Source organism: Indicator indicator, chromosome 20 (genome assembly GCF_027791375.1).
Source record: "Indicator indicator isolate 239-I01 chromosome 20, UM_Iind_1.1, whole genome shotgun sequence".
Lineage (NCBI taxonomy): Eukaryota > Metazoa > Chordata > Aves > Piciformes > Indicatoridae > Indicator > Indicator indicator.
In genome coordinates, this window is record NC_072029.1 from 11,612,218 (window position 1) to 11,624,845 (window position 12,628).

Genomic DNA, 12,628 nt, shown 5'->3' on the forward strand with positions numbered 1-12,628 from the left:
GTGCCTGGTGTGGCTGTGCCGCAGAAGCTGCCATTGTCCCCGTCGGGTGGAGGCGGTGGCCGAGGTCACCACTTCCCTGCCGTGGCTGGAGGAAACAGCCTCTCCCGGAACCAGCAGCTCAGTGTCGACGCGATGGGCAACCTGCCGGCCGTGCTGCCGGGCACTGCCCGTTCCTGCGGTCTGGGCCTCTGCTCCCGCCATCTTGGCACTGCCACCGATGAGGCCACCATCACCACCACCCCCAGTGCCACTGAGCACCGCAGGTGGGTCTGTGGGGACAATGGGGTGGGATGGATGTGGCATCTGCACCCATTGTGCCATGGCACACCAGGGCTGCCAGACTCTGTGCCCCATTGGGGACCTTCTGCTTGGCACCTCCTGCCTGGCACCACTGGGATTTGAGGAATATCCTGGCATGGCCAGAGCCTCTGGAGACATGTCTCCATCAGAGATGTGTCCCACTGGGACAGGACATGGTGCGGCCGTGGGCACCCTTTGGCAGTGGAGCTCCATGCCCATAGTGCCCCCTGGCATCACACTGGTGTCCCCTGCCCTGCAGCATATCCCAGGCGTTGCCACAGCAGTGTCCCTATCCACCCAACAGCCACGGGACATGTTGGGCCATAGTGAGGTGTTCTGGGCCATACTAGGGTGTGCCCGGCTATGTGGGGAGGGGGCATGGGATCTGTGGGTGGCTAGGGTCGTGCAGGGCGTGGGGGGGGGGGGCAGCGCAGGGACCAGGATCGGACCTGAGGTCGGTCCCCCCCACCCGGTGGCCCGGAGCCCGCTGTGACTCATGGCCATTGTTCGACAGCCAGCAACGCCCCATGCCCCCCCAGCGCAGCCCCCCACCCCCCCCCAGCCCAGCACCCCCATCCTCTGCCACCCCCACCCCAGCCCCATCGAGCCGAGCCGAGAGCTTGGTTTCAGGGATGTCCCCGCCCATTCCTGTGTCCCCCCCCCCCCCCTCCCGCACTGATCCCATCGCCCCAGTGCCCCCTGTGCCCTCCCCGTCAGATCCCAGCCCCCGTGGGGTGCTGCAGGGTCCCGGTGTCAGGGTGCGATGGGGGGATTCCAGGCGTATGACAGGCTGGGGACCCACCCCTCCAAACCGCGGTGCCAGGGTGGGGCTCAGTGCCGTGCACCTTCCCCCCAGCTCGGTGCCCTGTCACCCTGCGGAGCCCCCCCGCTTCGCTCGGCTGAAGAACTGGGAGACTGGGAGCATCGGCTACGACACCCTGTGTGCCCAGGGGCTGCAGGTGGGCACAGCGGGTTGGGGGGGCACTGGAATTGGTGGGGGTGTAGGACTGAGGGGTACCTGGGGCTGAGGGATTCGGAGGCAGGGGTATGGGGAGGGGGAGTGTAACCGGGGGGACACAAGGTTGGAGGGCATGAAGTTTGGGGTGCAGAGATGGCGGGTATAGGACTGGGGGGCACGGGACTGGGAGGCACTGGATTGGGAGACACTGGACTGGGGGGCCACTAGCCAGAGGCCACAGAGCTGGGGGCACACAGTTCTGGGGAGGCTGTGGGGCCAAGGCGGGGTGGCAGCTCCCCGGTGATCCCCGGTGCCCCCCAGGAAGTGCCGTGCTCTGGCCGCCGCTGCCTGGGCTCCTTAGTGCTGCCGCGGGCACTGCCGGCGCCGGTCCCGGAGGGCGAACGGGACGCCGCCGAGCTCCTGGCGCTGGCTCGGAACTTCGTCACCCAGTACTACGGGTCCCTGCGGCGGTGAGCGCTGGGGGGCTGCCCCACTGCACCCTAACCCTGCCCCACGGCTCCCAGCCCTGCTCCACTGCACCCCATGGCACTCTACTGCACCCTAACCCTGCCCCACGGCTCCCAGCCCTGCTCCACTGCACCCCATGGCACTCTACTGCACCCTAACCCTGCCCCACGGCTCCCAGCCCTGCTCCACTGCACCCCATGGCACTCTACTGCACCCTAACCCTGCCCCACGGCTCCCAGCCATGCTCCACGGCACCCCGACTGCCGCACAGCACCCACGGCCCCAGCTGTACCCCCAGGCAGCATCCCAAACCCATTTTGGGGCATCCCAGAGCCTGGACCTGCCATGGGGCACCCCACATCCCCAACCCTGCTCCACATCCACAGCCCTGCCCTGCAGCATCCCAGCCATGCCCCATGGCACCACACATCCCCAGCTCTGACCCACAACAACCTTCCAGCCTCAGCTGTGCCCCTCATGGCTCTACCCCAGCACACCCACTGCCCCTAGCCCTGCTCAGGGCACCCCACAGCCAGGAGCTCTTGGGGTGCTCTCTCTGGGGGTCTCTGAGTCTGGGGTCCCACAGGGAGAACTCCCCAGCACACGTCCAGAGGCTGCGGGAGGTTGAAGCCTCGATTGCTGCCACCGGCACGTACCAGCTGCTGGAGCCTGAGCTGGTGTTTGGTGCCAAGCAGGCCTGGCGCAATGCTGCCCGCTGCGTGGGACGCATCCAGTGGAACAAGCTGCAGGTGAGGGGCGACCTTCCCCATGGCTGCCCCATGGTGACCCACACTGCCCCTCAGCTCACCCACAACCCCTGAGCCAATGGCTCTGCCTCACAGCTGCCCCACACTGACCCACAGCCCTCACAAGCCAACAGCTCTGCCCCATGGTTGCTCCACGGCCAGCAAGTTGCCCTGAGGCACATATTCCATGGAGGAGAGGGATGGCAGTGGCAGCCCCACAGACACCCCTCAGCCTTGTTCCTGCCCTACATGGACACCCCGCAGCCCCATGCCTGCCCCGTAGCCCCATGCCTGCCCCACACAGACACCTCACAGACCTGTTCCTGACTCTCAGCCCCATTCCTGCTCCACACATACACCCCCAGCCCCATCTCTGCCCCACAGCCACCTCCCTGTCCCACACACAGACACCCTTGCCCATCCCCCACATACCCCTCAGGTGTTCGATGCCCGGGACTGTGCCAACGCAGCGCAGATGTTCAGCTTCTTGTGCTCCCACATCCAATACGCCACCAACCGCGGCAACATTCGGTGAGATCCCACTGAGGGCAGGACTCCCACACTTCCTTTTAACCCCATGGGTGGTGGGGGAGGGGCAGGTGACACCCCCTTAATGCCCACCCCAGGTCTGCCATCACCATCTTCCCACCACGGGCACCGGGTCGGGGTGATTTCCGCATCTGGAACTCGCAGCTAATCCGTTATGCTGGGTACCGGCAACCTGATGGCTCCATACAAGGGGACCCAGCCAATGTGGACATCACTGAGGTGGGGACACCCCCAAACCCTACGCCTGCACCCCCAGACCCTCACCATCCTGACGTTATTCCACCTACCCTATAGCTCTGCATCCAGCATGGTTGGACCCCAGGTGGGGGTCGCTTTGATGTCCTCCCACTGCTGCTGCAGGGTCCTGATGAACCTCCCGAGCTCTTCCCACTGCCCCCTGAACTAGTCCTCGAGGTGCCCCTCCAGCACCCAACGTGAGTGGGGAAAAAAATGGGGGGGACACATGAGTGCCTCTCCTCACCCAAGATGAGTGAGGGGAGGAACCAGTTGCAGCCCCCTCCTCATGTCCGAACCCCGTGTAGATTTTGGGTTGATGTTGAGTTGATGTTGAGCTGATGCTGGATTGGTGTTGGGTCATGCTGGGTTGGTGTGGGGTTTGTTTTGGGTTGGTGTTGGGTTGATGCTGGGTTGGTGATGTTGGGTTGGTTTGGGTTGGTGTGGGGTTTGTTTTAGGTTGGGTTGATACTAGGTTAGGTTTAGGTTAGTGTTGGGTTGATGTTGGGTTGGTGATGTTGGGTTGATTTGGGTTGGTGTGGGGTTTGTTTTAGGTTGGGCTGATGCTGAGTTAGGGTTGGGTTAGTGTTGGGTTGCTCTTGGGTTGCTGTGGATTACTGTGAGGCAGTGTGAGTCCCTGTGGGTTCCTGCCCCACAGCCTGCCATGGTTTGAGGAGCTGGGGCTCCGCTGGTACGCGCTGCCCGCTGTGTCCAACATGCTGCTGGAGATTGGGGGGCTGCAGTTCCCAGCCGCCCCCTTCAATGGCTGGTACATGGGCACTGAGATTGGCACCAGGAACCTCTGCGACCGTCACCGCTACAACCTGCTGCCGGTCAGCACCAAGTGGGGGGTCCTGACTCTCCCTCCCTGGGCACCTCCTTGTACCCTGGGACCTGCCTGAGACCCCATCAACTGCCTGCAGGAGGTGGCTGAGCACATGGGGCTGGACACAGGAACGAGCTCATCACTCTGGAAGGACAAGGCAGCCGTGGAGGTGAACGTGGCTGTGCTCCACAGCTTCCAGGTGGGACCCCAATACCTTCATGACATGGGCACCTCAACACTGCCAGGGGAACCTCAACACCACCACAGTGACCATGATACCTCCATGGAGACCCCAACACTGCCATGGGAACACTACCATGGGCACCTTGACACCACCATAGTGACCCCAACACCACTATGGGGACCCCAACACTATCATGAGACCCCAACGCTATCATGGGACCCACCAAGTCTACCTCTCAAGCCTATTGTCCCCACAGCTGGCCAAAGTGACAATTGTGGATCACCATGCAGCCACCGAGTCCTTCATAAAGCACATGGAGAATGAGCTGCGGACACGGGGAGGGTGCCCAGCTGACTGGGTCTGGATCGTGCCCCCCCTCTCGGGCAGCCTCACCCCTGTCTTCCACCAGGAGATGGTCAACTACCAGCTCTACCCCACCTTCCGCTACCAGGTGGGTTTGGTCCTTGGGTTGGTGTTAGGCCGATGTTGGATTGGTGTTGGGTTGATATTGGGTTGGTGTGGGGTTGATGTTGGGTTGGTGTTAGATTGGTGTGGACTTTGGTCCACCACCCCACAACTGACTCCCTGCCATCACCATAGCCTGATGCCTGGAAGGTCTATGTCTCCAAGGGCACCACCATCACCAGGCGAAAGACCTTCAAGGAAGTGGCCAAGTAGGTGCCCACCCTTGGGTGAAGCTCTCATACCATGGTGGGGACCATGGAGACCCCACATTATGTTCTCTCCATCTCCTCCAGTGCAGTGAAGATCTCAGCCAAGCTGATGGGACACATGATGGCCCGGCGGGTCAAGGCCACTATCCTCTATGCCACTGAGACCGGCAAATCCCAGAGCTATGCCTGGAACCTTTGTCAGCTCTTCCAACGTGCCTTTGACCCCAAGGTGGACAGGAGAAAATGGATGGGGGGGTTGTGTTGGTGGGAGACACTGATTGCAGCCCCCTCCTTATGTCCCAACCTTCTGTAGGTGTTGGACTGGTGTTGAGTTGGTGTTGGGTTGGCCAAAAGGCCCTGCTGGGGGGCAGAAGTGCCAGTTAAAGCCTCCTCCCCATATCTCAACCCCTTGTAGGTGCTCTGCATGGATGAGTACGACGTGGTATCCCTGGAGCATGAGACCTTGGTGCTGGTGGTGACCAGCACTTTTGGCAATGGGGATCCCCCTGAGTGTGCGGAGGTGAGAGGAGGGGGAAAGATGATGGAGATGGGATGGAGGTGGGATAAAGATGATGGAATGAGGGTAGTGAGGATGGAGATGAAGATGGGACTGAGGACGGGGATGGAGATGAAATGAAAATGATGAGGATGGAGATGGAGATGGAGATATGGAGATGGGGATGGGAATGCAGATGGGGATGGAGATGAGGATGGGATGGAGATGTGCCATGCTGTCCCCCACAGAGTTTCTCCAAGGCACTGATGGAGATGACCTCTCCCTACACCAGCACGTCCCAGGCTGAGCCACCTTTGTGAGCAGCGCGGGCGGGTCCAGGGGTGCCCATCTGGGCAGGGGGAGTTCCAAGCCTGCCCTCACCATGCCTTCACCCCATGTCTTGCCCCTCCCAGGAGCTATAAGCTAAGGTTCAACAGCGTCTCCCAGTCTGACCAGCTCGTGGCTTCTTGGAAGAAGAAGCGGCGGCAGCTGAGCAACACTGACAGTGCTGGAGCCCTGGGAGCGCTGCGGTACCACCAGAGCCACCAACACTATGGCCACCCCTGTGGCCACAGCCACTCCCATGGTCTCCCTCACTCTGTCCCAGGGCCATGGGGAGCTGGCAAGAGCTGCCCTGGGGGTGGGGGTGGGGGGGAAAGCAGCCCTGACTCCCCTTGTAAGGACTCTGAAAGCTTCAAGTCACAGCCCCCACCCTGATCCACACCCCCTGGGTGCCCTCCCTGGGTTAAGCAGTGCTGTGGTGGGGGGGTCCTTGCCCTCAGCCCGGGTCAGGGGGTGTTGGGAGGGGGTCCTGCTCTCAGCTCGGGTCACGGGGTGCTGGGGGGGTGGTCCTGCTTTCGGGTCGGGTCAGCGGGTGCCGGGAGGGGTCCTTGACAGCCTCCCTCCCACAGGTTCGCAGTGTTCGGGCTGGGGTCGCGGGCATACCCCCACTTCTGTGCCTTCGCCCGGGCCGTGGACACTCGGCTGGAGGAGCTGGGTGGGGAGCGGCTGCTGCCCATGGGGGAGGGTGATGAGCTCTGTGCCCAGGAGGAGACCTTCCGCACCTGGGCACGCCACGTCTTCCAGGTATGGGGGGGATCACGGGCATGCCCGACACCCCCTGGCACCCCTCTGAAGCCCAGCACCCTCCCCTTCCCTCCCTCCCGCTGTATCCCCAGGCTGCCTGCGAGACCTTCTGCGTGGGGGATGCTGCAGGGGGAGCCGAGGAGCTCTTTGCCCCACCCCAAGACTGGAAGCACCAGAAGCATCAGCTGGTGCCACAGCCCCAGGCCACTGACACCCTATCCGGTAAGGACTAATCCCCACCACTGGCAACTTCCCCAGAGACCCTCAACCCGGGGAGATCCCCACCCCTCTGTATTGCCCCATGCCTCCCTGGGACACACACACCCACACCATGTCCCCCCCGCGAGGGACACCCACCCCTCACATCCCCACAACCCCCAATGACCCTTCCACTCCCTCCATGATCCCCTCTTGGCACGCCCCCCAAATACCGTGTCACTCTCTCATCCCTGCCCTGCCCCACTACATCCCTTGCAGTCCCCCCAGGATCACCCCAAGACCCCTCTGTGATATCCTCAGGACCCACTGTCACATCTCCATCTCTTTCCAGCTCCTACATTCCCCACCCCCATCCCCTCTATGACCCCCCCATGACTCCCTCAGCCCCCCCATGGCCTCCCCCATCCCTCCCCAGGCCTGTCCCAGCTGCACAAGCGCCGTGTGTTCCCCTGCACACTGCTTTCCGTGGAGAATCTGCAGAGCCCCGAGTCCAGGTGAGACCTCCACTGTCCCGGGACCTCCCCACACCAGAGACCGCCCAATCCTGGGACGCCACCGCCCCTGGCACCCCATATCCTCAAGACTCCCCCGCACCTGTGACCATCCACTCCTGGGACCCCTCCATACCTCTGGGAATCCCCGGGACCCCCACTTTCCCTCATCTCAGGAGCTCCCTCGCCTCGGGACTAGCCACCCCTTGGACCCTCCAAGCTCCCAGCACTAAGGGGACCCCTCCTAGCTCAGAGAGCCCCCCTAGACCTCCGAGACATTTCCCCATTCCTGGGGCTTCCCAGCTCCGATACCCCTGAGCACCTCCGGGACCCCCCACCCCTGAACTTTCTCCCCCATCCCCGGACCTCCATGTTCCTGGGAACCCCGAGACACTCCCCAGCCGCGGGACAATACCCAGACCCCCGAGACTCCCTCCATTCGTGGGGCACCCCCATCCTGCGCACTCCCGAGACCCGCCTCACCCCTGAGCCCCCGTCCTCACCGCCGGTACCCCGCCGCTGACTCCGCCTCGTCGTGCCCCTCCCCAGCCGCTCGACATTGCTGGTGCGGCTGGACACGCAGGGGCGGCCGGAGTTGCGGTACCAGCCCGGGGACCACCTCGGGGTGTTCCCGGCGAACAACCCCGAGCTAGTGGGGGAACTGCTGCGGAGGGTGCAGGGACCTCCCGGCCCCGAGCAGCCCGTGTTGGCCCTCAGCGCCCAACGGGACTCCGGTACCGGCGGTGGGGGGAGGAAGAGGGGCACCGGGAGGAGACAGGGGCCAAGGGGAAGGGGCCAAGGGGAAGGGGCCAAGGGGAAGGGAAGAAAGGAAGGGAAGGGAAGGAAGGGAAGGGAAGGGAAGGGAAGGGAAGGGAAGGGAAGGGAAGGGAAGGGAAGGAAGGGAAGGGAAGGGAAGGGAAGGGAAGGGAAGGGAGGGAAGGGAAGGGAAGGGAAGGGAAGGGAAGGAAGGGAAGGGAAGGGAAGGGAAGGGAAGGGAAGGGAAGGGAAGGGGACAGGGAGAAGGGGACAGGGAGAAGGGGACAGGGAGAAGGGGACAGGGAGAAGGGGCAGGGACTGGGGCTGGAGCAGGGGGAAGGGGCTGGGGAAAGGGAAAAAAGAGAATCAGAAAAGGGGAATGGGGAAAAGGAAAAGGAAAAGGAAAAGGAAAAGGAAAAGGAAAAGGAAAAGGAAAAGGAAAAGGAAAAGGAAAAGGAAAAGGAAAAGGAAAAGGAAAAGGAAAAGGAAAAGGCTGGAGTTGGGGAAGGGACCAGGAAAGGGGAAAGACGGGGGAAGAGAATGGAGAAGGGAAAAAGGGAAGGGGCCAAGGGGAAGAGGGAAAAGGGGAAGGGAAAGGGGAAGGCGCTGGATTTAGGGAACGGCCTGGGGAAGGGGAAAGAGGAAGGGGAAAAGCAAGGGCCTGAGCCTCTGCCCCCTCCCCACAGACGCAGACTCCCCTGGGCAGCCACAGAGCCGCCTGCCCCCCTGCAGCTTGGCCCAGGCCCTCACCTTCTTCCTGGACGTGGCAGCACCCCCGAGCCCCCAGTTCCTGCAGCTCTTGGCCACACTGGCAGCTGAGCCTCAGCAGCGGCAGCAACTGGAGAGACTGGGACAGGTACAAGGACATAGAACGGGAGAGGGGCTGGGGGGGTTGTGGCACTGGAATGCTGTGTGCCTGCTGGTTGGGATACTGGGATACTGGGATACTGGGATGCTGGGATACTGGGCTGCTGAACTCCTCCCTGGCACAGATACTGAGATGCTGGTATCCTCCCTGGCCAGGATACAGGGATGCTGGGGTGCTGGAATACTGGTCTCCTCCCTGCCATGGATACTGGGTTCCTGGGACACTGGGATGTTGGCCCCCTTCCTGGAAGAGATACTGGGATACTGGGGTGCTGGGACACTGGGACATTGGGGCCCTGGGACACTGGGGCACTGGGACACCGGGGTGCTGTGCCCCTTGGTGGCCCTGCCCAGCAGGTCTCTCGTAGGATGCGCGGTTGTATGAGGAGTGGAAGTGGTTCCGCTGCCCCACGCTGCTGGAGGTGCTGGAGGAGTTCCCATCAGTGCAGCTGCCCCCAGTGCTGCTTCTCACCCAGCTACCGCTGCTCCAGCCCCGGTACTACTCCATCAGCTCCGCGCCGGGCCCCAGCCCTGGCCAGATCCATCTTACTGTGGCCGTAGTCACCTACCGCAGCGAGAGTGAGTGGGGACAGGAACAGGGCCACCAGGGTCATGGGCAGGGTGTCTCCAGAGCATCCCAGGGTTCCCAGGGAATCTCCAGGTTCCCTAGAGCGTCTCCAGGGTCCCCAAGGCCATCTCCAGGTCCCCAGTGCATCTTTAGTGCATCTCCTGGATTCCCCAGGGTTATCTCCAGAGTTCCCTGGAACATCTCCAGGGTTCCCCAGAATCATCTCCATGTCCCCAGCGCGTCTCCAAGGTGTCCCCAGAGGATCTCCAACTCCCTCAGGGCCATCTCTGGGGTCCCCCAGGGCATCTCCAGGCTGTCCCCATAGTATCTCTAGGGTCTTCACAATGTCTCCAGTGTCCCCCAGGGTGTCTCTAGGTCCCCAGGGCCATCTCTAAGGACCCCAGGGCCCCTCCAGTGTCCCTCTCCAGCCCCATCATGCCATGCCCAGCCAATGCCACTGCACATGTAAAGCTCCTCAGGGACGTGGGCCCCCTCCTTGGCACCAGTCATCCCTCGCCCAGGTCCCCCACATATCTTCCCAGGGCCCCTGTCCTCAGCCGTTCCTAGGGATTACGATCCCCAACCCCTGGGGGGAACTGCCTGTAGAATGGGGGGGTACTGCTGGGGGAGTCTCCTGCCGCAGTGCCCCCCCGCCCCCCTCCCTGCAGACGGGCAGGGGCCTCTGCATTTCGGCGTCTGTTCTACCTGGCTGGCACGGCTACAGCCCGGGGACACCGTGCCCGCCTTCATCCGAGGGTAAGAGACACCCAGACCTTCCCCAGCACCTGCCTGAACCCCCTCGACTGTGCCTCCCCAGTCCCTGATTCCCACCGCCCCTAGTCTCGGTGCCCAGCACCCTGCCCACGCCGGGGTTCATCCCATCCTGTTCCGTGCACCCACCTCTCATGGGTCCCCACCTGTCCCACTGTCCTGATAATTCCGGTGTCCACCCCTGTCCCAGGGCACCCCCTCCGCCAGCCCTGGTGCGCTGCTGATCCCGTGTGTCCCCCTGTCCTAGTGCCCGGTTCATCGCTGATCCTGGTGACCTGGTGTCCGGTGCCTCGCCGGTCCCGGTGACCCGGCACCTGGTGCCTTCTTGGTCCCGTGTCCCTGCCCGTTCCGGTGTCCTGGTGCCCGTGTCCCTGCCCATCCTGGTGTCCCGATGCTCGTGTCCCTTCCCATCCCTGTGCCCTGACGGTCGCGGGTCCCCGCCGGTGCTGATGACCCGGTGTCGGTGCCTGTAGGGCTCCGTCTTTCCGGCTGCCAGCCGCGCCCGAAGCCCCCTGCATCCTGGTGGGACCTGGCACCGGTGTCGCCCCATTCCGGAGCTTCTGGCAGCACCGGCTGCACCAGCTGCGGGACGGAAGTGGGCACAGGGGACACTGGGGGACACCAGGAGGACATGGGGGGGACACTGGGCTTGGGGCAGATGGAGGGACAGGAGGAGACAAGGACAGGGATGGGGGGATACGGAGCAGGGAAAAGAGGTAGAGGACACGGGACAGGGGCTGAGGGGGGGCACATGGGCCTAGGGACAGAAGGGGACAGAGACATCGGGATATGAGGGGACAGGGTGATACAGGGTGAGAGAGCGACAGAATGGGACATGGACACACAGAGGGATATGGGGCAGCAGACAGGGAGGGAAGACAGGAGGAAAGGAGCATGTGAGACAGAGAGGTATGGGGTTGGGAACAGCATCCCAGTGGCACTGGGATGTGCAACAAGGGACATGGGGCAGAGGGACAGAGGGATATGGCAACCTGGGGACAGGAAGTTGGGGTTGGGGGGCACAGAGACATGGGGACACAGAGCATGGAACCATGGGGATGTGGGGCATGGGGATGGAGACATAGGAGGGGGTGGAGCTGGGGACATGTGGACACAGGGATAGGGCGGCATGGGGATGGAGGGACATGGGGATACGTGGCATGGGGGTGTGGGGAGGTGGCACTGGGGAGCCTTGGGGCCATGGGTGCCTGCAGGATGTGGAAGAGTGGGGAGACAGGGCCTGGGGACATGGTCCCAGGGGGACATGGTGCCAGGTGTGGTGGCTGTGACTGCAGGTGGCCCGCTGGGCAGCATGGTGCTGGTGTTCGGGTGCCGCGCAGCCACACTGGACCACATCTACCGTGAGGAGATGGAGGAGGCCCAGGAGCAAGGGGCCCTCAGCCAGGTCTTCACTGCCTTCTCACGCCAACCTGGGACACCCAAGGTGGGATGGGACCAGGATGGGGATGGGGACAAGTATAGGGATAGGAACAGGACGGTGGGGATGGGAACAGAGATGGAGGTGAAGGCCAGGATGAGATGGGGGCAGAGATGAGGATGGGGACCAGATGGGGATGGGGACAAAGACAGAGATGGCTATGGGGCAGGGACCAGATAGGGCTGGGGACAGGAATGGGGATGGGGACAGGGATAGGGACAAGGACCTGACAGGGACAGGGATGGGGACACAGAGACAGGAACAGTGGCAAGGGTGGGCTGGGGACAGGGTTGGAAGGGGCAGTGCAGGGCTGGGGCCACAGGGCCATGGTGCCACATGGCAGGTGCCAAGCCCGTGGCCACTGCGGTGTCCCCAGACATACGTGCAGGATGTCCTGCGGACGCAGCTGGCAGCAGAGGTGCACCGGGTGCTGTGCCAGAGCAGGGGGCACATGTACGTCTGCGGGGATGTCACCATGGCCACTGAAGTGCTGCAGACTGTGCAGCACATCCTGGCACAAGAGGCTGGCATGACGCTGGGCCAGGCTGGCGACTTCATCAGCGAGCTGCGGGTGAGGGACAGGGGCGGGGCCGGGCGGTGACACTGGCACTGTGCCTGGCACCGCATCCTGACACCCAGGCGCTCTCTCTGCGCAGGACAAGAACCACTACCACGAGGACATCTTTGGCCTCACCTTCCGCACGCAGGAGGTTGCTTTCCGCATCCGCAGCCAATCCTTCTCCACCCAGCAGCGCCCGCAGCCAGAGCCCATGCCCTGAGCTTGGCACTGCCAGGGCTGGAGGGGTGCCCATGGACAGAGGGGTCCCCGTGGCCTTGCCCCCTGCCCCACTGCCGGCACCACTGCTGTAAAGCTTTAGTTTTGATAACCCTGGCCTGGTGCTTCTCCAGGGATGCACTGCCAGGAACAGTGGGGTATGCACTGGTAGGCATGGGAGTGGGTTACCTGGCCAGGGATGGGAAAGGGTGGGTGGATGGG

The 12,628-nt window shown here is 63.1% G+C and overlaps 1 protein-coding gene across 1 annotated transcript; it reads left to right on the forward strand.

Annotated features, from left to right (window-relative positions):
* Window positions 1–2,947: 2,947 nt before the first annotated feature.
* On the forward strand, window positions 2,948–12,410 carry NOS3 (nitric oxide synthase 3). Its single transcript, XM_054390238.1, has 22 exons — window positions 2,948–3,003; window positions 3,099–3,240; window positions 3,382–3,455; window positions 3,914–4,088; window positions 4,179–4,280; window positions 4,522–4,716; window positions 4,866–4,939; window positions 5,024–5,168; window positions 5,355–5,459; window positions 5,684–5,751; window positions 5,849–5,965; window positions 6,347–6,521; window positions 6,614–6,743; window positions 7,156–7,234; window positions 7,781–7,965; window positions 8,674–8,843; window positions 9,223–9,433; window positions 10,091–10,178; window positions 10,667–10,788; window positions 11,489–11,637; window positions 12,008–12,202; window positions 12,288–12,410. The coding sequence occupies exons 1-22, from the start codon at window positions 2,948–2,950 to the stop codon at window positions 12,408–12,410; spliced, it is 2,880 nt and encodes a 959-aa protein (XP_054246213.1).
* The last annotated feature ends 218 nt before the right edge of the window (window positions 12,411–12,628 follow it).

Excerpts from the sequence above, each read along its gene's own strand:
- NOS3 (XM_054390238.1), top strand. The coding sequence starts at position 2,948 with ATGTTCAGCTTCTTGTGCTCCCACATCCAATACGCCACCAACCGCGGC. Across the intron at positions 3,456-3,913 it reads GTGCCCCTCCAGCACCCAAC|CCTGCCATGGTTTGAGGAGC; the intron begins GTGAGTGGGGAA and ends CCTGCCCCACAG. Across the intron at positions 10,179-10,666 it reads GTGCCCGCCTTCATCCGAGG|GGCTCCGTCTTTCCGGCTGC; the intron begins GTAAGAGACACC and ends CGGTGCCTGTAG.